The sequence below is a fragment of the Rhinoraja longicauda genome, chromosome 5 (assembly GCF_053455715.1).
Source record: "Rhinoraja longicauda isolate Sanriku21f chromosome 5, sRhiLon1.1, whole genome shotgun sequence".
NCBI classification, from domain to species: domain Eukaryota; kingdom Metazoa; phylum Chordata; class Chondrichthyes; order Rajiformes; family Arhynchobatidae; genus Rhinoraja; species Rhinoraja longicauda.
The window spans coordinates 30,756,987-30,778,355 of NC_135957.1; the positions used below are offsets into that span (position 1 = coordinate 30,756,987).

Consider the following 21,369-nt stretch of genomic DNA (forward strand, 5'->3'; position numbering starts at 1 on the left):
GGTTTCATTTCATCAGAAACCGAAATCGAAAATGTAAACAAAGTCCCGACATCTATGTGCAGCTGATTTTGAACCATTGAACACAAACAAGAGGTCCCCTTTGCCAATGCGAGGGAGGAGCGTGGGGGTGATACAGGGTGTAATTGGTGGCGGGGGCTGGGTGGAGACAGGCGACTTGTTTATCCAGGTTTCAGTTTCATTTACTGCCGTGCTGGCTTTATACGAGTAATAGCGTCACAGAGCCATACAGCACAGAAACAGGCTCTTCAACCCAACTGGTTGATGGCAACCAAGATGCCCAATCCAAGCTAGCCCCATTTGCCAGCGCCTAGCCGATATCCCTCCTTGTATCCCACCTACAATGGGACCTCACCACTGGCCATATCTTCCCATCTCCTCCCCTTTCTGCGTTCCGCAGAGACCGTTCCCTCCGTAACTCCCTGGTCCACTCGTCCCTTCCTACCCAAACCACCCCATCCCCGGGCACTTTCCCCTGCAACCGCACAAGATGCAACACCTGTCCCTTTACCTCCCCCTTCAACTCCATCCAAGGACCCAAACAGTCTTTCCAGGTGAGACAGAAGTTCACCTGCACCTCCTCCAACCTCATCTATTGCATCCGCTGCTCCAGATGTCAACTTATTTACATCAGCGAAACCAAACGCAGGCTCGGCGATTGCTTCGCTCAACACCTGCGCTCGGTCCGCGTTAAACAAACTGATCTCCCGGTAGCCGAGCACTTCAACTCCCCCTCCCACTCCCAGTCTGACCTTTCTGTCATGGGCCTCCTCCAGTGCCATAGTGAGGCCCACCGGAAATTGGAGGAACAGCACCTCATATTTCGCCTGGGCAGCTTGCGGCCCAGTGGTATGAACATCGACTTCTCCAACTTTAGATAGTTCCTCTGTCCCTCTCTTCCCCTCCCCCTTCCCAGATCTCCCTCTATCTTCCTGTCTCCACCTATATCCTTCCTTTGTTCCGCCCCCCTGACATTAGTCTGAAGAAGGGTCTCGACCCGAAACGTCGCCCATTCCTTCTCTCCCGAGATGCTGCCTGACCTGCTGAGTTACTCCAGCATTTTGTGAATAAATACCTTCGATTTGTACCAGCATCTGCAGTTATTTTCTTATACTTAGAAGTGAATATCAGCAGTGTGATTTGTAGGTTGAATATTTGTGGTGTTGTAGCTAGCAGGGAAGATTAATCAGCAGTTAGAAATTTGCTAAAATCCCAAGCAAGAGACATCTTGTTTACAAGAAAGCACACCAATGCCACTACTTCTTTAGAAGGCTTGGAAGTTCGGCATGTCCCCCACAACTCTCAGATGTGCCATTGAAAGCATTTTATCAGGATGCGTCACAGCATGGTTTGGGAACAGCTCCTTCCAAGACCGCAAGAAATTGCAGGGAATTGTGAACGCAGCCCAGACCATCACACCAACCAACCTTCCTTCCTTCCATCTACTCCATTTTCACTTCACAATGCCTCAACAAGGCCACCAGTATAATCAAGGATGGAGTATCACCTCGGTCACTCCATGTTCTCCCATCTCTGATCAGGCAAAAGGTATAGAAGTGTGAAAACGCATACCACCAGATTCAGGGACAGTTTCTTCACAGCTGTTATCAACTGAATCATCCTACCACAACCAGAGAGCAGTGCTGAACTACTTTCTACGTCTTTGATGACCATTGGACTATCTTTGATGGACTTTCGTGGCTTTATCTTGCACTAAATATTATTCCCTTATTATGTATCTATTGTGATCATGTATTGTCTTTCTGCTGACTAATTAGCGCACAACAAAAAGCTTTTCACTGTACCTCGGTACACGTGACAATAAACTAAACTAAACTGAACTAAAATTAAACCTTGTTCTGGAAAAACAATGAGATTTCCATTTATCTAATGTAATTTACAGTTTGCTAAATGATCTTAAGCCTTGCCCCTTGTGATGAACGTTTCCTATTCCTCATTCAGCGACTAGCAAATGTTACCGGGAGAGGAGAAACAGCTTTATTTGGAGTTATTGTCAGCTCAACTCATTATTCAGAGAAACCTACAACATTCCGACCCTGATCTCACAACCTTAATCCTGTCAGCAATTCGGAGGTCTCTGCAATGTCCTCATGGAAAAAAGAATGGAAGTTAACACTTGAACAATCTGGATCGTATGGAAATTGCAGTGGTTGAAAGGCAACTGGGAGATTGGAGCTGTGCATGTAACAAGATCTCACTCTGCACAAGCAAACACACAGGGTAGATCAAGTAAAATAATGCCCCTGAGAATCAAAGACATCAAATTTTAAATGTTTTCAATATAATGACAGTACATGATAGGCAAGCGACAGCTCATTATCACTTCCGGTGAGACGAGCAGGAACTTTCATGCTTAGAATACTCTTGGGTTTTTTTCTGGGACATCCACGCTCCTTCCTGGGAGATTCCTGAACAATCAGAGGAAGTTGGAAAGCAGATGTAAGAGAGTGAATGGGAATCTATTAACACAAGTTCATTTTTGAATGCTGTGTGCTACATTTTGGACAACAAAATTGGACCCATGTTAGAAACTTAATTGACACAACAACTTATATTTGTGCAGCACATTTAACGAAGGAAAAACATTTCTTAAAAAATTGCCTTGCCACAAGTAAAAGGTGACCAAGGATTTGAAGAGGAGACCTGACAGATGTATATAAAATGATGATACAGATAGGCGAGTATGCCAGAACTTTTTCCTCAGGGTGGAAAAGTCAAAGGCTGGAGGACATAGCGGGGATGGGAAATGAGGGGGGGGGGGTTGTTCCAAACATGCAGAGAAATAGTTTGAATCAGTTCCTTGTCCACCTGTATTGGAACTCAAACTGCAATGACTACTCGAGGAGTCTGGTGGCAGGCATGCAAAGGAGGTGAGTGGGGCCTCAGTGCTACATCTGTTAGCTTGGAGGGTGGTGATATTGATTCATCCTGTCAGGGAATTTGGAGGAGTTTAACTCGATAGTGTTGGCCATTCCTCTCCAGAGCACAGGTGCCTGCTGGAGATTATTTCTGTGTCTGAAGTGTTCAGGAGGGTCACGATTGCGTGGCAGACCATGAACTTTGATAGCTTTATCTTCAATTGCACACTTGCTTAGTCAGCCAAGGACTTTGCTGCTGTACTGAAGGCAATAATGAATTCCACGAGTCCCAAGATAAGGGATGTGCACCTCATTCGCCAGGACTTTTATTACAGAGAATGGTGCTGTTCAAGGCACAGGTTGGCGGAGAATCTTTGTTCTGCAGTATATTAAGTGTATGGCCCATTCTCTCCTTCACTTCAGTGAGGGTCGACCAGGATTCAAAGCTTGCCCATTGAGCATCGTCTGTGCATCGCACCTCAATGAACGAAGTTGCAAGAAGTGACATTGGATCTTGAACAGAGATTTTCTCGTTGTCCTGTAGATTAACTCCACTCCAGTAGAATGTTTGTTGGAGATGAAGTGCAGCCATGCCACGAGACTGACTGAGGGAGACACAGCAGAGCTGCTGTCTCAGTGCAGAGCTAGTGGGTTCGGTCCTGACTACAGGTGCTATCTGTACATTCACTCCATGACCACGTGGGTTTTCTCCAGGTGCTCTGGTTTCCTCCCACATTCCAAAGACTTGTAGGTTAATTGGCTTGCCCCCAATTGTGTAGGAATCAGATGTGCGATAATATCAAGCTTTGTGTGGGTGGTTGAATGTTGGTGTGGACTCGGTGGGCAGAAGGGCCTGGTTCCACGCTGGATCTGTAAACAAAAAAACCCCAAAATGTTTTGGACAATGATACAGCTTAATTGCACTGAGATTAGGTTATTAAAGGCTGTTGATTAAGGTCAGAGCTAACATGCCATCATGTAGCAGCAACAAGATGGAAATAAAGTTCTTTGGGTAGACAAAATTTGAGATTGGTGTTGCACAGTTCCTCTGAAATGATCTGATCAAAGGTTTGTGTGAAGTCAAGAAGGGCCATGTGGATTCCCTGCATGCATTTTCTTGGTGTTGATGTGTGGTGTAGATACATAGAAACATAGAAAGTAGGTGCAGGAGTAGGCCATTCAGCTCTTCCAGCCAGCCTGGTCGATATGTTCATGGCTGATCATCCAGAATCTGTACCCCGTTCCTGCTTTCTTCCCATATCCCTTGATTCCATTAGCCCTAAGAGCTAAATCTAACTCTCTCTTGAATACAACCAGCAAATTGGCCTCCACTGCCTCTGTGGCAGGGCATTCCACAGATTCACAATGCTGGGTAAAAAAGTTTTTCCTCATCTCAGTCCTAAATGGCCTACCCCTTCTTAAACCTTGGCCCCTGGTTCTGGACTCCCTCAACATCAGGAACATTTTTCTTGCATCTAGCCTGTCCAATCCCTTGAGAATTTTATACGTTTCTATAAGACCCCCCTCTCATCCTTCTAAATTCCAGTGAATATAAACCCAATCGATCCATTCTTTCATCATATGTCAATCCCGCCATCCCTGGAATTAACCTGGTGAACCTACACTGCACTACCTCAATAGCAAGAATGTCCTTCCTCAAATTAGGAGACCAAAACTGCACACAGATCATGTCCACTGTGCCACTTGACTAAAGGAATCTACACGGCATTTTAGGTAGCAGCTCACTGGGAGTGGGTGCAGAGGAATGCTCTATGACAGAGAGCAGGGAATCCTAACTACAGTCACTGCAATCACATGTATCTTCTTCCTTGAAAGTGATTTCAACATTCCTGAAGTCCCTCAGTATGTACTCTTCCCAGATCATTTATTCTTAATTGTTTACTGTATTTTCGAATTGTTACTTGCGAGCGGAGCACCAAGGCACATTCCTTGTATGTGTACATACTTGGCCAATAAACTCATTCAATTCAATTCAATTCAATCAATCAATCAGGAAATGAGCTGGTGAATCTCCAACGAATGCACCTCTCCACCAAGTTTTGGACTTAACACCAAGCTTCCATTTCAGATATTAATTTGGCATTGTGATTGATTTATAACCTAACAGCAAGAGAAAAAATTGTGATGGTGCTTTCTGAATCAGTTTTAAAGTATTCCTTTTTAATGTATAAGAAGGAACTGCAGATGCTGGTTTAAACCGAAAATAGACACAAAAAGCTGGAGTAACTCAGCGGGACAGGCGGCATCTCTGGAGAGAAGCAATGGATGACGTTTCAGGTCGAGACTCTTCTTCAGACCCTTTTTAATAATCTTCCTCGGGTTTAATTGGCCTGTTTGAAGCTTTTCGAAGATGTCTTTGAGATCATCCAGTTTGGCTAAATGGATAAAGCTGAGAAATAAAAAGGGTATGATCACTTTGTTAGGATTGTGTTACAGTCAGTCCCCCAAATAGTCAACAGGAATTAGAGGAACAAATATGCTGGAATATTGCAGACAGCTGCGAGAATATTAAAGGTTGTCATAGTTGGGGATTTTAACTTTCCTAACATGGACTGGGTCTGCCATTGTGCCAAGGGCTTAGATGGGGTGGAATCTGTTGGGTGTATTCAGGAAAGTTTCCTCAGGCAATAGGTAGACGAACCAACAAGGGAGGGGGCAAAGCTTGACCTGGTCTTAGGGGAAATTGAAGGGCACCTTGGGAACAGCGACGGCAGTTCCTTTAGCTTTAAAATAGTTATGGATAAGAACAGGACTGGTCGACAACTTAAATTGAGGCAAGGCCAACTTTGATGGTAATAGACAGAAACTTGCAAAGTTGATTGGAGTAGGTTGTTTGCGGGGCAAACAGATGTCCGAAATCTGGGATGCTTTTAAAAGTGTGATGGTGAAAATGCAAGGTATGTATGTCCCTGGTAGAGAGAAGGGCAAAAGATAGACACAAAATGCTGGAGTAACAGTGGAATAGGCAGCATCTCTGGAGAGAAGGAAGGAAGGGGTGACGTTTTGGGTCGAGACCCTTCTTCAGACAGAGGGAAGAGAAAGGCAGATAGGAGTAAGGAACCCTAAAAGAGGAGAGAAATTGGGGCTGCAGTCAAGAAAAAGAAGGCATGGGTCTGCTGGGACCAAATGTATCATTGCAGGAGTATAAGGGATTGAGAAACATACTTAAGAAGGAAATTAGAAGACCAAGTGGGGGGGTGAGGCATGAAATAACTGGCGAATCATCATCATCGGTGGTCACTCGAAGCGAGTTTACCTGTCCTCTCCATAGGGGAGGACGCCTGTGCATGACTTTGTTTAATGTGGGGAGACTGGTGCACAGACAGCCACCACACAGTCCTTGACAGATCTGGGTCAGGATCCAGTGGCATGGAGTCCAAGACGACCGGGGACCCTTTTCTGCTGCAGCCTTCATCCGCCTTCCCAAACTTTGTGATGCTCCACTAAAGTCAGCCATCATCGTACGCCTGTTCTACCGTTGAGGTCTTGGTTGGATTGCTCTTTGGCAGGGACCTCCCCCTCGACCTTACCACCACGGGTGACCCTACCAGGAGGGTAGCTCCAGACGCAGTAAATCAGCGGGTCAGGCAGCATCTCTGGAGAATATGGTAACATGGTGAGGTGACGTTTCAGGTAGGGATCTGCTGGGACCAAATGTATCATTGCAGGAGTATAAGGGATTGAGAAACATACTTCAGAAGGATACGAGAAGGGTAAAACAGGGGGGTGGGGTGGGCATGATATAACTGGCAGATAAGATTAAGGAGAATTCTGCCTCAGACTGAGTTACTCGACTAACCCGCTGAGTTACTCCAACAATTTGTGTTTTGTTTTGCAAATTAACATCTGTCGTTCCTTGTGTCACCCTTTCCCCTTTATTGTAAGTACTTTATTTGTTTTGCCACATGCAATAGACAATAGGTGCAGGAGGAGGCCATTCGGCCCTTCGAGCCAGCACCGCCATTCAATGTGATCATGGCTGATCATTCTCAATCAGTATCCCGTTCCTGCCTTCTCCCCATACCCCCTGACTCCGCTATCCTTAAGAGCTCTATCTAGCTCTCTCTTGAATGCATTCAGAGAATTGGCCTCCACTGCCTTCTGAGGCAGAGAATTCCACAGATTCACAACTCTGGCTGAAAAAGTTTTTCCTCATCTCAGTTCTAAATGGCCTGAACCCCTTATTCTTAAACTGTGGCCCCTTGTTCTGGACTCCCCCAACATTGGGAACATGTTTCCTGCCTCGAACGTGTCCAACCCCTTAATAATCTTATATATATATATATTATAATAATCTTATACATTTAATAATATACCCTCAATAATCTTATAAGTTTCGATAAGATCTCCTCTCATCCATCTAAATACAAGCTGGAGAAGATGATTCTGGGAAAAGGAGTCGACCGACTTTCGTTGTTGGGGATATTGTGTCTCTTTCACTTTCTGGACGTCACGTTTGATTACAGGCTGCTGGGTTTCGATTCCGCAGCGCGGCCGTCTCTCCCCACCCCTCTCCCCGGCCAGCCCAACCCTGCAGCCACTGATACTGCTGCAGCTGCAGCCGGGGACATGGCCAGCTCTCTGGGCTCGGTGCTCTACAAGCAGTGGGCCAAGCGGGTCTTTGCCATCGAGTGCGGCAGCAGCTCGGAGCCGCTGTACTTCTCGCTGAGCCCCAGCGCCGAGGGTCCTTGGGACGAGAGGTGTAGGTTGCACCGGCTACTCAGCCGCACCGCCACCTACTCGCTGTCTGTCACCTCCCACAGCAGCAGCAGGGACAGGGTTGGCGGTGCAGAGACCTACCTGAGGCTGCAGAGCGAACTGGCCCGGCTGCCAGGCCGGTGCAGAGTCCTGGAGATGACCGCCTTCCTCCCCAACGTGGAGGGCTCTTGCATCAAGGGGTTCCTGGTCCAAGACGAGGGGGGTTGTCCCACCATGGAGCGTGTGCTGCAGGACCTGGTCCGTGACAGTGACAGCGCCCAGACCTGTCTCTGCACCTACTGGAGGGGCGCCGAGGGTAGGATGTGGCAGAGCCTGGGGGGTGGGCAACACAGCGGGGAGATCCTCAACAACTGCCTGGCACTGGCAGAGAAGCCGGAGCTGCACCCATCCGTCTTAAACATCAAAAACTCCGTTGTATTCTCCAACTATGAAGAGGCTTACGCCGTCTTGCAGGAGGTGAGTCCGGCTGTGGGAGAATCAGAAATCTACAGATGCTGGAAATGTGAACTGAGGGCCAGAAAACGCCCCCAAACTCTCAACTGGCCGGGCACATCTGTGGGGAGAGAGAGTGGTGATCTGAAACGTCCGCTGTTTCTCTTTCCACAGACGCTGCACGACCTTTTCGGGTTTTATTAAATAATTTGTTATATAATCCAGGATAATAAGCAGGAGTGCGGGGTATTTGCAGAGGTGGCAGATGTGCACCATACTGTAGTCTGTAGAAGGGTCTCGACCCGAAACGTCACCTATTCCCTTTCTCCATAGATGCTCCAGAGTGAAAAAAAGATTCTGACTGTCTCTACCATTACCTCTCATGATTTTGTATACGTCTATCAGGTGTCCTGTGTCCTCCAAGGGAAAATGTAGTCAACCAATTTGTGGCCCCTTGCCCACTTTCTTTATCATGGCTTACTCTGAAAATAGGCATCCACAGAATAATCTACTTGGAAGAATAACATGAACGATGCTTGAACTGAATTCAAATGGGAGAAGTTTGGATGACTCGAGTGAGTTGTCAAATTCCATGTTAAGGACATCCCATGTGTAGGAAAGAACTGCAGATGCTGCTTTAAATCGAAGGTAGACACAAAATGCTGGAGTAACTCAGCCGGCCAGGCAGCATCTCTGGAGAGAAGGAATGGGTGACGTTTTGGGTCGCGACCTTTCTTCAGACTACTCTCCAGAGATGCTGCCTGTCCCGCTGAGTTACTCCAGCATTTTGTGTCCTAACTTGGATCCTATGTTGTTGTGACACACACACAGGAACATCAGTGGATCAAACAAAGATAATGCACTCCCTAAAGGATACAATAAAACTAATTTTGCTTTACTGCATCTTCCTCTCAATACATTATTATAAAATACATAAATTACAGTGTTAAGCAATGATAATGAAACACCGGAATGGCAAAAGCTCTCAGTGATTACAGATTGGTCTGACGATTCAAAGCGCTAGAGTTATTCAGCAGATCTGGCAGCATCTCTGGAGAACATGGATAGGTGACGTTTCAGGTCGGTCTCCTTCATTAGACAGAACGGTCCCAACCTGAATCATCACCTATCCATGTTCTCCAGAGATGCTGCCCGACCCGCTGAGTTACTGCAGCTTTGTGTCCTTTTGTGTAAACCAACATTTGTAGTTCCTTGTTTCTACTCTGGGGACTGTTCCGTTAAATACTATGTTTATATTTCTCTCATCAAAGTGTGCCGAATTGTTTCCTGAGGCCAAGGAGGTTGTGCAAATAGTGACTCAATATAATGGGACCTACAAGAAGGGTCGATTCCCAGTAATTGTGATAGAAGGACTCGATGCCACAGGTGAGGACTATCAGGATGGTTCATTTATAATCCTGGACTATATATTAAGTAGCATCTGTCTTAAAATGTGCTGTACCAAGAACTGCACATTGTATAATACATCTGTTCTGTATAAAATTCATAAAGTATTTTTAATGTTAACAATAGGACAGTCTAAAACTGAGTAGCTGTTGCAAATAATGTGGAGTTGTAAAGCTATACAGCATGGAAATATGCTCATTAGCCTAATGCGCCCACGCCGACCAAGCTAGTCCAACCAAGCTAGTCCCATTTGCTTGTGCCTGGCCCATATCCCTCCAAACCTTTCCTATTCAAGTACATGCCCAATTATCTTTTAAATGGCATAACTGTACTCACCTGTACACTTCCTCATACCATGTATGCACCGCCTCTGTGTGAAAAGGTTGCCCCTCAGGTCCTTTTTAAAACTTTTCCCACTGTCTTAAAACTATGCTCGATAGTTTTAGACTCTAAATTAGAAAAAGACTGTGCCTATTCATACTAGATTTAGTAATATTCTCGTATATCCTTTTTGCAAGCATACCAGTTTAATGACATCATTCCTACAGCAGGTGACCAGAGCCATACACAGTACTCCAAATGGGATTGTGCCATTGTCTTGTACAGCTGTGTTATGACATCCCACCTCCTGCCCTCTATACAGTAACCAACAAAGACAAGTGCATCAAACGCCTTCTTCCCCAATCCGTCTATCTTTCATGGAACCATATATCTACACCCGTTGGTCCTCCTGTTCTACAATAGGGCCCTTCCATTTACTATGCAAATCCTACCCTGGTTTATCTTACGGACATGGAACACCTTGCACTTATTTGAATTAAACTCCATCTGCCATTCCTGGGCCCAATGGCTCAGTTGATCAAGATCCCATTGTAATCTTTAATAATCTCTTTCACTGCCCATTATGCCACCAATTGTGATGCAATTCGCAAACATACTAACCAAGCCACCAATATTCACATCCAAGTTATTCATATAAATGAGAAACATGGACCTAGCACCAATCACTTGCTACAGCTTTCCAGTTTTAAAAACAACTCTCTACCTCCATTAGAAACAAGAACTGCAGATGCTGGTTTACATAAAAAGGCACAAAGTACTGAAGTAACTCGGTGTCATCAGGCAGCATCCCTGGAGAATATGAATAGGTGATGCTTCACGTCAGAACCCTTCTTCAGAGCACCACTCTGTCTCGTACCTTCAAGCCAATTTTGTATCCAACTCGCTAGCCCGCCCTAGATCCCATGTCGTGTAACCTTCCAGACTGCCTACTTGTCAAATGCCTCGCTAAAGTACATGGAGCCAAAGTCTACCACACTATCTTCATCAATCTTCTTTGTTACCTCTTCAATAAAACTCAATCAAATTTGTGAGACATGATTTCCCACACATAAAGCCATTGTGCCAAAACCTCATCACTCCTTGCCTTTCCCAATGTATCTAGATTCTGTCTTGCAGGATTCCTTCCAATAACTTTCCACAGTAAAAACTAAGCATTCAATAATTTAAAAGTCAAAAATCATTAGATTGATATTACGGTTTTAGTATTTATGAGTAGTTAGGTCAATAAAATAGTTTTTCAGCATGCGATGTAAGTATGATAAATTAATTAAATTGTAAGATTGTTTTGATGGAATCTGAACGCCTTGTAAATATTACTTTGCACCTTTTATTGAGAGTATTTGCCTTCAATATACAGTCATGGGTAGGAGAAGGGATCTGGAGATGGGAAATAAGTATTTTTCTCACTCCTAATGAAAAGGGCTGTTCTTATTAGGATGGCAATCAAATCGCTCTTATATGAATGAGACCACATACCAGTATGCTGTACAATAACAAAAGCCATCACAGCTTCCTACTTCCCTTATCATCAATGTACATGTGTTTCCTTCTGTAATTAGATTGGGAATCCCAGATGATTTTGTTTTTGCCCTCATTTGGAAGTACTCATTGTCCCAAGTCAACGAACTCATCATTGAAAGACAAACTCTGGACCTTCTATTTTATGTGGTTCACTAGATAGTCCATTTAAAATTCATTAAAACATATTGTTTAGTGCTGCTTAAGTCCCTGGCTCAGTGTAGTCTACAGACTTTAAGTAATAGCAAACAATTAAGTACAAATTAAATAACAACAAAGCATAATTACTTTATGGTTAATTATGAGATTAGCTTTTATCCTTTTGTCTTTACTGGGATTATCTTTAGGAAAAAGTACTTTGACAGAGTCTTTAAGAGCATCGATCCAAGCAACACTTTTGAAGTCACCACATGATTGCATTGGACATTTGAGAAAAGCTTTTGATGTAAAATTACCTCTAATCCGGCGAGCCTTTTACACTTTGGGCAATTACATAACTGCCTCCGCCATAGCAAGTGCATCAGAAACATCCCCAGTCATTGTGGATCGGTGAGTATAATCTTTAGATACTACCATGTATGGTTGATACTGAATTTACAAGCTCTGTGGATGATGTACCCATGAGTCAGATAGAAATGATAGGTGTATGTTGCAACATAGCTATTCGGAAAGTAAATTTCATGAACAGATTTCTACCATAATGTTTTAAAACTGGTTGATTAACAAATAAATTGGAAAGTTGCTAATACTCCTGCACACTTTAGAAGGTTGGCGACGAAGGAAATGATGAATCTGTTAGACTAGCAATTGTTAGAAAGTTGTGAAATGCATTGATAGATGTTCAAAATGGCAAATGAGACCACTTCCGCTGAGAAAATAGATCCAAATTCTTTATACATAATGTAAAGTTGTGGAAAAGAACATTTTAGGGATCCATATAGAACTGACAAAAATCCTGTGAACAGGTACAAAATAATCATTAAAAAGTTTAGTTGAGTTTAGAGAGACAGCACAGAAACAGGCCCTTTGGCCTACCCATTCTGTGCTGACTAGAGATCCTTGCACACTTACACTATCCTAAACACACTAGGGACAATTTTACAATTATACCAAGCCAATTAACCTACAAACCCGTGTGTCTTTGGAGTGTGGGGGAAACCGGATAAAACCCACGCAGTTCACGGAGAGAATGTACAAACTCCGTACAGACAGCACCCGTACTCAGGATCAAGCCCGGGTCTCTGGCGCTGCAAGGCAGCAACTCTATTGCTGCGCTACCATGCCGCCTAACACTTTATCCTGGAAAGACGTGGCACAAGATATTGAAGTTTTGTTCCACGAATGTAAAGCTCTGTTGGGTGCTATTGCAGGAGTGCATTCAGCGCCAGGGACCACACATATGGAAGGATGCATTAACCTAGCGATGGTGCTATGTATTCAGAAGAATTATAACAGGACTTAAAAGGGTTCAGTTATGGAGACAGAGAGACAGTATTTCCTCTGATGCCAACATACAAAAAAGGGGAATAACATAGAAACATAGAAAATAGGTGCAGGAGTAGGCCATTCGGCCCTTCGAGCCTGCACCGCCATTCAATATGATCATGGCTGATCATCCAGCTCAGTAACCCGTACCTGCCTTCTCTCCATACCCCCTGATCCCTTTAGCCACAAGAGCCACATCTAACTCCCTCTTAAATATAGCCAATGAACTGGCCTCAACTACCTTCTGTGGCAGAGAATTCCACAGACTCACCACTCTCTGTGTGAAGAAATGTTTTCTCATCTCGGTCCTAAAAGACTTCCCCCTTATCCTTAAGCTGTGACCCCTAGTTCTGGACTTCCCCAACATCGGGAACAACCTTCCCGCATCTAGCCTCTCCAACCCCTTAAGAATTTTATATGTTAAAGATGGAGCAGGACATTCAGAGGTGATGCTTGGAAGTAACAACTTTGCACATAAACTGAATCTACAAACCAAAATGAGATTGTTAGCACCATTGTAGATTTCACCACTGAGATTGTTATATTCTTGAGGCACAAGGAACTGTAGGTGCTCGAATCTTGAGCAAAACACAGAGTGCTGAAGTAACTCAGCAGCTCAGGCAGAGTGATGACCACACTATGTGTTTCGATATATTGTTTGACAAGAATTTTATGACTGTTACAATGAAAACAAACAGATGTGGTTAGGATTTAGATCAGCCATTTACAGAGTCATCTCAAGAGAGTGAATAGTCTACTTCTCTTCTGTATTAAATGAGATGCATGGAGCTCATTTTGCAGTTGAGTTGTTTATTCACCAGCTTTCTTTGCACTAAATAATGTAATTTCTCACAATCTAGTTAGTTGATGATTAAGTCATTAAAATCTACCTATTAAAAACGAATGAAATGTAATTAATAACATTTGCTGAGGATTATTTATTTTTTTTTAAAAATTATTTTTAATTGCTGTATTTTGCGAAACATAACACTTGCCAATGTATCTTTTGATGATAGATTCAAAATGCTTGTGTAACTCAGCGGGACAGGCAGCATTTCTGGAGAGAAGGAATGAGTGATGTTTCGAGTCAAGACCCTTCTTGATCTCTCCAGAGATGCTGCCTGTCCCACTGAGTTACTCCAGCATTTTGTGTCTATCTTCGGTTTAATCCAGCATCTGCAGTTCCTTCCTACATGTATCTTTTGATGAAGCAGGTCATGGCTATCTTTACAATTAGCCAGCACTTATTCCATTCAATATTCTTTTCAATATCCAACATATAGTCAGCAAGGAAAATGAGACTTATTGACTGCTAATTAATCTATTCAGTGATCAGAAACAACCTCCAACTTTTGTAGGTTAAGGCTTTCATTTAGATTATCAACTGCACAAGTTATTGTTAGCATTTCCCACACATTACTAAATGCACAATACCTTTCACAGATAATGAATGTGTCCATTGGGCTTTAGCTATGCTGTGCTATTTTCCAGGTTCTGGCACAGTACTGCGGCATATGCAATCGCGACTGAAGTCAGTGGAAAGGTGGAGAACCTCCCTCCACCCCACCATGAATTATACCAGTGGCCCCAAGATCTACTTCAACCGGATTTGGTGCTCTTGCTCACAGTCAGTGCGGACGAGAGGATCCGGCGCTTGGAACAGAGAGCGGAGATGAAAACAAAGGAAGAAGCTGAGCTGGAAATCAACAGCCTGTTTCGACAAAAGTAAGACCAATTGGCAGAACGAAGTGCAGGCATTTTGGCATCATTTTTCAGAATTATCTGCCTATTTTGCTTCCTTTCACCCTTTTGCCTCCTTTGACCAAGTGCTTGATTGTTGGATTCAGGCCCTGTTTCCCACATCTCTGTGAAGCAACTTCAATCATTTACTATTTTTCATTTCTTTATAGATGCAAGTTCTTAGCACTGGGGTACTGATAATAAAATACTTTCACTACTCAAAAGATATGCCATTTTTTAAATTGCTTCCTTGACTTGCTTTTCTATTCATGTATACCATCTGCTTCCTTGATTCTTTGTCTCTCCAAATCCTTTACACAGTATTCAGTTCACCCAAAAAAATTGTTGCACAGTGTGTCCTTTAAGATTTTTATAATGATTGCAGGCTTATTAAGTGTCTGCCTGATTTGTTAATAATAATAAGAATAAGAATAAATTTATTTGTCATATGTAGGTTGGCACAGGGTTAATAAAGTGTTTCAGCAATGGGGACTGGTTCGGAGTATGGTGAGCAATGAAATGTCAGGGACAGATTGAAGCAACAGTAATGGGAGGTTCATCATAAAGTTCTGGTTTGAAAAGCAATGAGTTTATTTATTTATGTTGGTTTAAACTGCAGATGCTGGTTTAAACTGAAGAAAGACACAAAAAGCTGGAGTAACTCAGCGGGTCAGACAGCATCTCTGGAGAAAAGGAATAGGTAATGTTTTGGGTTGAGGCACCTACTTCAGACAGAGTCAAGGGAAAGGGACTGGTACTTTATAACTAGCTTCACTATTTGAGCAATGCTGATCCAAATACTGCAGGTGGATGGATGCATTAGACTATTATAAATTCAATAAATAAGATAACAGCACTCTTGCAAAGTAGACATCTTTAGTAATGCTGCAGATTTCCTACCAAAGTTGCTGTTAGCCAGAGATAGACAAAAGGTGCTGGAGTATCTCAGCAAGTCAGGCAGCATCTTTGGTGAAAATGAATAGGTGATGTTTCAGGTCGGAACCCCCTAAACATCACCTATTCCGTTTCTCCAAAGATGCTGCCTGAGCCGCTGAGTTACCCAAACATTTTGTGTCTATCCTTGGTATAAAGCATCATTTGCAGTTCCATCCGACACTTACTGTTGGCCAGGATTACCTCTATGCCTGATGCCCGTGATGACTGAGTAGCACACTGTTAAGTGACTTGCAACCTCATTTGCATATGGGCAGGAAAATGAAACTGAAATTAAAGGTTGCAGTATAAACAGCAAAACCTGGCAGGTTCCAGGACTGAAACTGTAAGTTAACTGGCTGAAACAAATTTCATGGTATGTGGTAAGAACTGTTCCATCCTTTCTCTAAAATATGCATTTAATCTTTCTTTTTATGATAGGGTGGAAACAACATACAGAAGAATGGAGAAGCCAGCTTGTGTCATTGTTGATGCCAGTGCTTCCAAGGAAGAGGTTCTCAAATCTGCACTTCTTATAATTGAAAGATGTTGTGGCATTAAAAAAATGTGACTTCATGCATTGATACATTTTGGCTGCATTAATTGAGTCCAAAATATATTTCATATAATCAAGGCAAAATCCTTGCATGAATGTATTACTGGCATCTCTTTTGTTTTGTTTTGGATATGTAGGTAAGGCATGCGATGACAAGGCCTAATAAATAAAGCGATCGACAAATTTGCCTGTGACATGTACTGCAAAGTGACTGAAAACATTTATGCAGAATTGTACTTGCCTCAGTGTTTGCTGGTCCCATTTATTTGCCTAAACACACCAAAGTCTCCCCATCTGAGATCATGGGTCAGTTCCCAGCTTCTCCATCAGCCAGGCAGAGTGGGTCACCTGCCTCGCTGGAACATGCCCTAGTTTCCATTCCATTGATTACAAATCAGATCCATTAGTAGGTCAAGAGTACTTAATTGTCACATGTCCAGACAACAGAACAATGAAATTCTTACTTGTAGCAGCATAATCAGTCAAGCAGAACGGGGAAATGCTGCATTCAGGCAGATTACCAACCTGTGAAGAAGAAAATCACCACCATGACTCAGTTTCTTTTCCAATCCAAATAAATGCATAATGTTGATCAACAGTGATCAATAATTTGAAAGGGTGTGGAGAGAAGTCAATCAAACATAAGTCAGTCATGTGCAAGGCAGACGGTCCTGAGGAAATTGGACAAACTCAAATAATTGGAGAGTCCTAACAACATCTTGGACAGGGTCCAAGTTAAACTGAAATAGTTGGTGCAGTGAGCTACATACGTGATCCGCAATTAAACAGATTACTTCAGTGTGAGTTAAAATTTGGAAAGGAATTATAAACTGAATCCTAAAAACTGAAAGTGCCTTTAAAACACTGTATTCCACATTTTTCAGATTATGGTCATGTGATATTGGAATGAACTACTTTTGTGACAGGAGTGAGCCACTTTAAAATTAAAATTGCATTTAGTTTTTGTATTTTAGGTTTCAGAGGTTCCAATATGTTCATTCTAGATGCATTCATTCCTATCTGCACACAATCTACTCTATCCTACAATAAACTGCAAATTGAATATTGACCATCTCACTGCATTGATCATTTTTGTTATGTACAATCATCCTGTAATAAGGTCATATTTTGTATGGAATAAAAAATACACCCAACTAGTTTCTATTTCTGAATCAGTCTCATTGTGTGGAATGCTCTGAAATTGTTCAACTTATGTTGCCAGTGATTTTCTTTTGGTTCAGTATTTACTCCCAACTCTGTCTTCTCCTGAGGATGTTACAGAGCCATTTAGATCAAGCCAGGTGGCAAGTTGGATATCCACTTCCTGAAAGTTGTGTATCTCAAAAGAAAGGAAAACTCAACTGGTTAGATAGCATGCACCCAAATTTCTGACACCTCCTTTGTTTCCCTTCAGCAAATTTAATTGACTCTTTCAGTTTGACTCACTCTTGTGTTTCTACTGTGTTACAATCAGAAGTGTCGTTGTGCCTCTAAGTAAACAGCAAGCAGGACAACAGGTGGCCCCGTAATGTCGATCAGAAATTGTGTCATTTTTTTCACGTGGTTCAATATTTCAGCACAGCAGCTTGAGGCACTTTAATGAACAGAGCCTTAGGAGAGAAATGAGAAATGGCTTAATTCAGAGAACCTCAATACTATAGACAATAGGTACAGGAGTAGGCCATTCAGCCCTTCAAGCCACCACCATTCAATGTGATCATGGCTGATCATTCTCAATCAGTACCCCATTCCTTCCTTCTCCCCATACCCCCTGACTCTGCTCTCCTTAAGAGCTCTATCTAGCTCTCTCTTGAAAGCATTCAGAGAATTGGCCTCCACTGCCTTCTGAGGCAGAGAATTCCACAGATTTACAACTCTGACTGAAAAAGGGTTTTTCCAAATCTCCGTTCTAAATGGCATATCCCTTATTCTTAAACTGTGGCCCCTGGTTCTGGACTCCCCCAACATTGGGAACATGTTTCCTGCCTCTAACGTGTCCAACCCCTTAATAATCTTATATGTTTCAATAAGATCCCCTCTCATCCTTCTAAATTCCAGTGTATACAAGCCTAGTCGCTCCAGTCTTTCAACATACGACAGTCCCGCCATTCCGGGAATTAACCTAGTAAACCTACGTAGATGATACAAACTGATCCTTCATTTTACTGCAACAATATTTATTTTAAAATTATTTCTATTTTTTCAACAACTTTTCAGGGTTATTTAATGCCTGCAAAATAAATTGGAAAGAGACAAGATATCATGGCAATGATAGCCCAGGTCTATTTCCTGTTCGGGACTGTGTACTGCTAGACATAAATAGCTAGATTTTCACTATCTTTTCACTACACAAAAAAAATCCTTGTGTATGGCATTAACGCCAATTTGGGGCCCTTCAAATAGTTATGTAATGGATATGAAACAAGTGTACTTCACCATTAGTGTGTTTCCTACCCAAACTGAGTGGTAAACATGACCTGTGCAGTTTGTGATGGGAGTGGGTGAAAGCCAGCATAGTTGTGACACTGAGCGGTGCCAAACTCATGAAGCACGTGAGGCCTAATGAATGCTCTCCAAGGCAGATGGCCAGCAACAGCACACATATTTGGAGGAAATTAGATAAGTATTATTGTCATGAACACTGGGATACAGTGAAAATCTTTTGTTGCTGGAGTAACCCAGTGGATCTGGCAGCATCTCTGGAGAAAAGGAATAGGTGATGGGTCTTAATAGGTTGAGACCCGTCTTCAGACTGAGAGTCAAGGGACGGGTGTTACACCTACTGCAGTAGCAGGGGAAAGTATCTGGGGAGGGGGTGGTTTGGGTGCGAAGGGATGAGTGAACCAGGGAGAATGAAGATACAGGAAATTGAATCACCACAATAAGAATTTTAGTGAAATCAATATCAATAATGAATGGAGCAAAGTAATAAGTGAATTCCAGATAAACCAAATGAACTTCAAAGGAGCATGGGTACCAGAGTCCCAATTACATTTTGGGAGCGTGGAAATTGAGGCCTTAATATGTTAAAAAGGGAGAATGGGAAACAACAGTCAGTGAACCACCCATTGATACATCGGGGTTTCTGGATTGTCAGATAACATTTCAGAGGTATACAGTACATTTCTTTGACCTAATTTGATTAAATCACACTTATTTGGTGACATAGTCACCTCAGTTATTTCATCTACAAAGTAATACTTAAAATATAGAAAATATACAAATTATCATGATCAGTACAGTATTTTGGAAAAAGAAAAGTTTAAGGTGCCGAAATAAAGGCAAAACATTGCATCTGAAACAAGTGAAATAATTTTTTTAAACCGACAACCAAAACTGAAACGCAACATAATTGAACTGTACAAATAGGCAAAGTTACCCTTCATGAATTTTGATGCACCATAAAGAATAGATAGAATTCCCAAAATCACTGAGTGCTGTCAGTGATAAAGCACAGTGCGGATAAAAAACACGTTTTGCATTAAATGTGCCCTATCCGCAACACATAGCAACATCGAAAATAGGTGCAGGAGTAGGCCATTCGGCCCTTCGAGCCACACCACCATTCAACATGATCATGGCTGATCATCCAAAATCAGTACCCTGTTCTGGCTTTTTCCCCATATCCATTGATTCCCTTAGCCCTAAGAGCTAAATCTAACCCTCTCTTAAAAACATCCAATGAATTGGCCTCCACTGCCTTCTACGGCAGAGAATTACACAGATTCACAACTCTGGGTGAAAAAGTTTTTCCTCGTCTCAGTCTAAAATGGCCTACCCCTTATTCTTAAACTGTGACCCCTGGTCCTGGACTCCCCCAACATCGGGAACATTTTTCCTGCATCCACCCTGTCCAATTCTCTAAGAATTTTATATGTTTCTATAAGATCCCCTCTCATCCTAAATTCCAGCGAATACAAGCCCAGTCGACCCATTCTTTCATCATATGTCAGTCACGCCATCCCGGGAATTAACCTGGTGAACCTACGCTGCACTCCCTCAAGAGCAATAATGTCCTTCTCAAATCAGGAGACCAAAATTGCACACAATACTCCAGGTGTGGTCTCACCAGGGCCCTGTACAACTGCAGTAGGACCTCCTTACTCCTAAACTCAAATCCTCTCGCAATGAAGGCCAACGTGCCATTAGCTTTCTTCACTGCCTGCTGTACCTGCATGCTTACTTTCAGTGACTGATGTATAAGCACACCCAGGTCTCATTGCACCTCCCCTTCTAATCTGACACCATTCAGATCATAATCTGCCTTCCTGTTCTTGCTACCAAAGTGGATAACCTCATATTTATCCACATTATACTGCATCTGCCCACTCACCCAACCTATCCAAGTCACTCTGCAGCCTCACAGCATCCTCCTCGCAGCTCACACTGCCACCCAGCTTTGTGTCATCCACAAACTTAGAAATGTTACATTTAATTCCCTTGTCTAAATCGTTAATATGTATTGTAAACAACTGGGGTCCCAGCACCGAGCCTTGTGGCACCCTACTAGTCACTGCCTGCCATTCTGAAAAGGACCCGTTAATTCCTACTCTTTGCCTCCTGTCTGCCAACCAGTTTTCTATCCATGTCAATACTCTACCCCCAATACCATGTGCTCTAATTTAGCACACTAATCTCTTGTGTGGGACCTGGTCAAAGGCTTTTTGAAAGTCCAGATACACCACATCCACTGGCTGTCCCTTATCCATCCTACTTGTTACATCCTCAACAAATTCCAAAAGATTAGTTGAGCATGATGTCCCCTTCATAAATCCATGCTGACTTTGACCGATCCCGTCACTGCTTTCCAAATGCGCTGCAAAACATCGTTAATAATCGACTCCAGCATCTTCCCCACTACCGATGTAAGGCTAACTGGTCTATAATTCCCCATTTTCTCTCTCCCTCCTTTCTTAAAAAGTAGAGTTACATTGGCCACCCTCCAGTCCACAGGAACTGATCGAGAGTCGAGAGAACATTGAAAAATGATCACCAATGCATCCACGATTTCTAGGGCCACCTCCTTGAGTACTCTGGGATGCAGACCATCAGGCCCTGGGGATTTATCTGCCTTCAGTCCCAACAGTTTACCTAACACCATTTTCCGACTAAAGTGGATTCCCTTCAGTTCCTCCCTCCCACTAGATCCTCGGTCCCCTTGTATTTCCGGGAGATTGTTTGTGTCTTCCTTAGTGAGGACAGAACCAAAGTACTCGTTTAACTGTTCCGCCATTTTCTTGTCTCCCATTATAAATTCACCTGATTCTGACTGTAAGGGACCTACATTCGTCTTTACTAATCTTTTCCTATTTACATACC

At 42.9% G+C, this 21,369-nt stretch overlaps 2 protein-coding genes across 2 annotated transcripts in view; both read left to right on the forward strand.

Moving 5' to 3' along the window:
- kidins220b (kinase D-interacting substrate 220b) overlaps positions 1–21,369 on the forward strand; it is a 294,629-nt gene that overhangs the window by 22,584 nt on the left and 250,676 nt on the right. The window lies entirely within an intron of this gene.
- Positions 7,370–17,214, forward strand: cmpk2 (cytidine monophosphate (UMP-CMP) kinase 2, mitochondrial). Its single transcript, XM_078399232.1, has 5 exons — positions 7,370–8,093; positions 9,341–9,455; positions 11,684–11,885; positions 14,313–14,546; positions 15,936–17,214. The coding sequence occupies exons 1-5, from the start codon at positions 7,488–7,490 to the stop codon at positions 16,063–16,065; spliced, it is 1,287 nt and encodes a 428-aa protein (XP_078255358.1). The 5' UTR covers positions 7,370–7,487; the 3' UTR covers positions 16,066–17,214.

Bases quoted from the DNA above. Each gene is read 5' to 3' on its own strand.
- cmpk2 (XM_078399232.1), top strand. From the start codon at position 7,488: ATGGCCAGCTCTCTGGGCTCGGTGCTCTACAAGCAGTGGGCCAAGCGG. The intron at 11,886-14,312 runs GTGAGTATAATC...GCTATTTTCCAG, and splicing joins TCCCCAGTCATTGTGGATCG to GTTCTGGCACAGTACTGCGG. The intron at 14,547-15,935 runs GTAAGACCAATT...TTTTTATGATAG, and splicing joins AACAGCCTGTTTCGACAAAA to GGTGGAAACAACATACAGAA.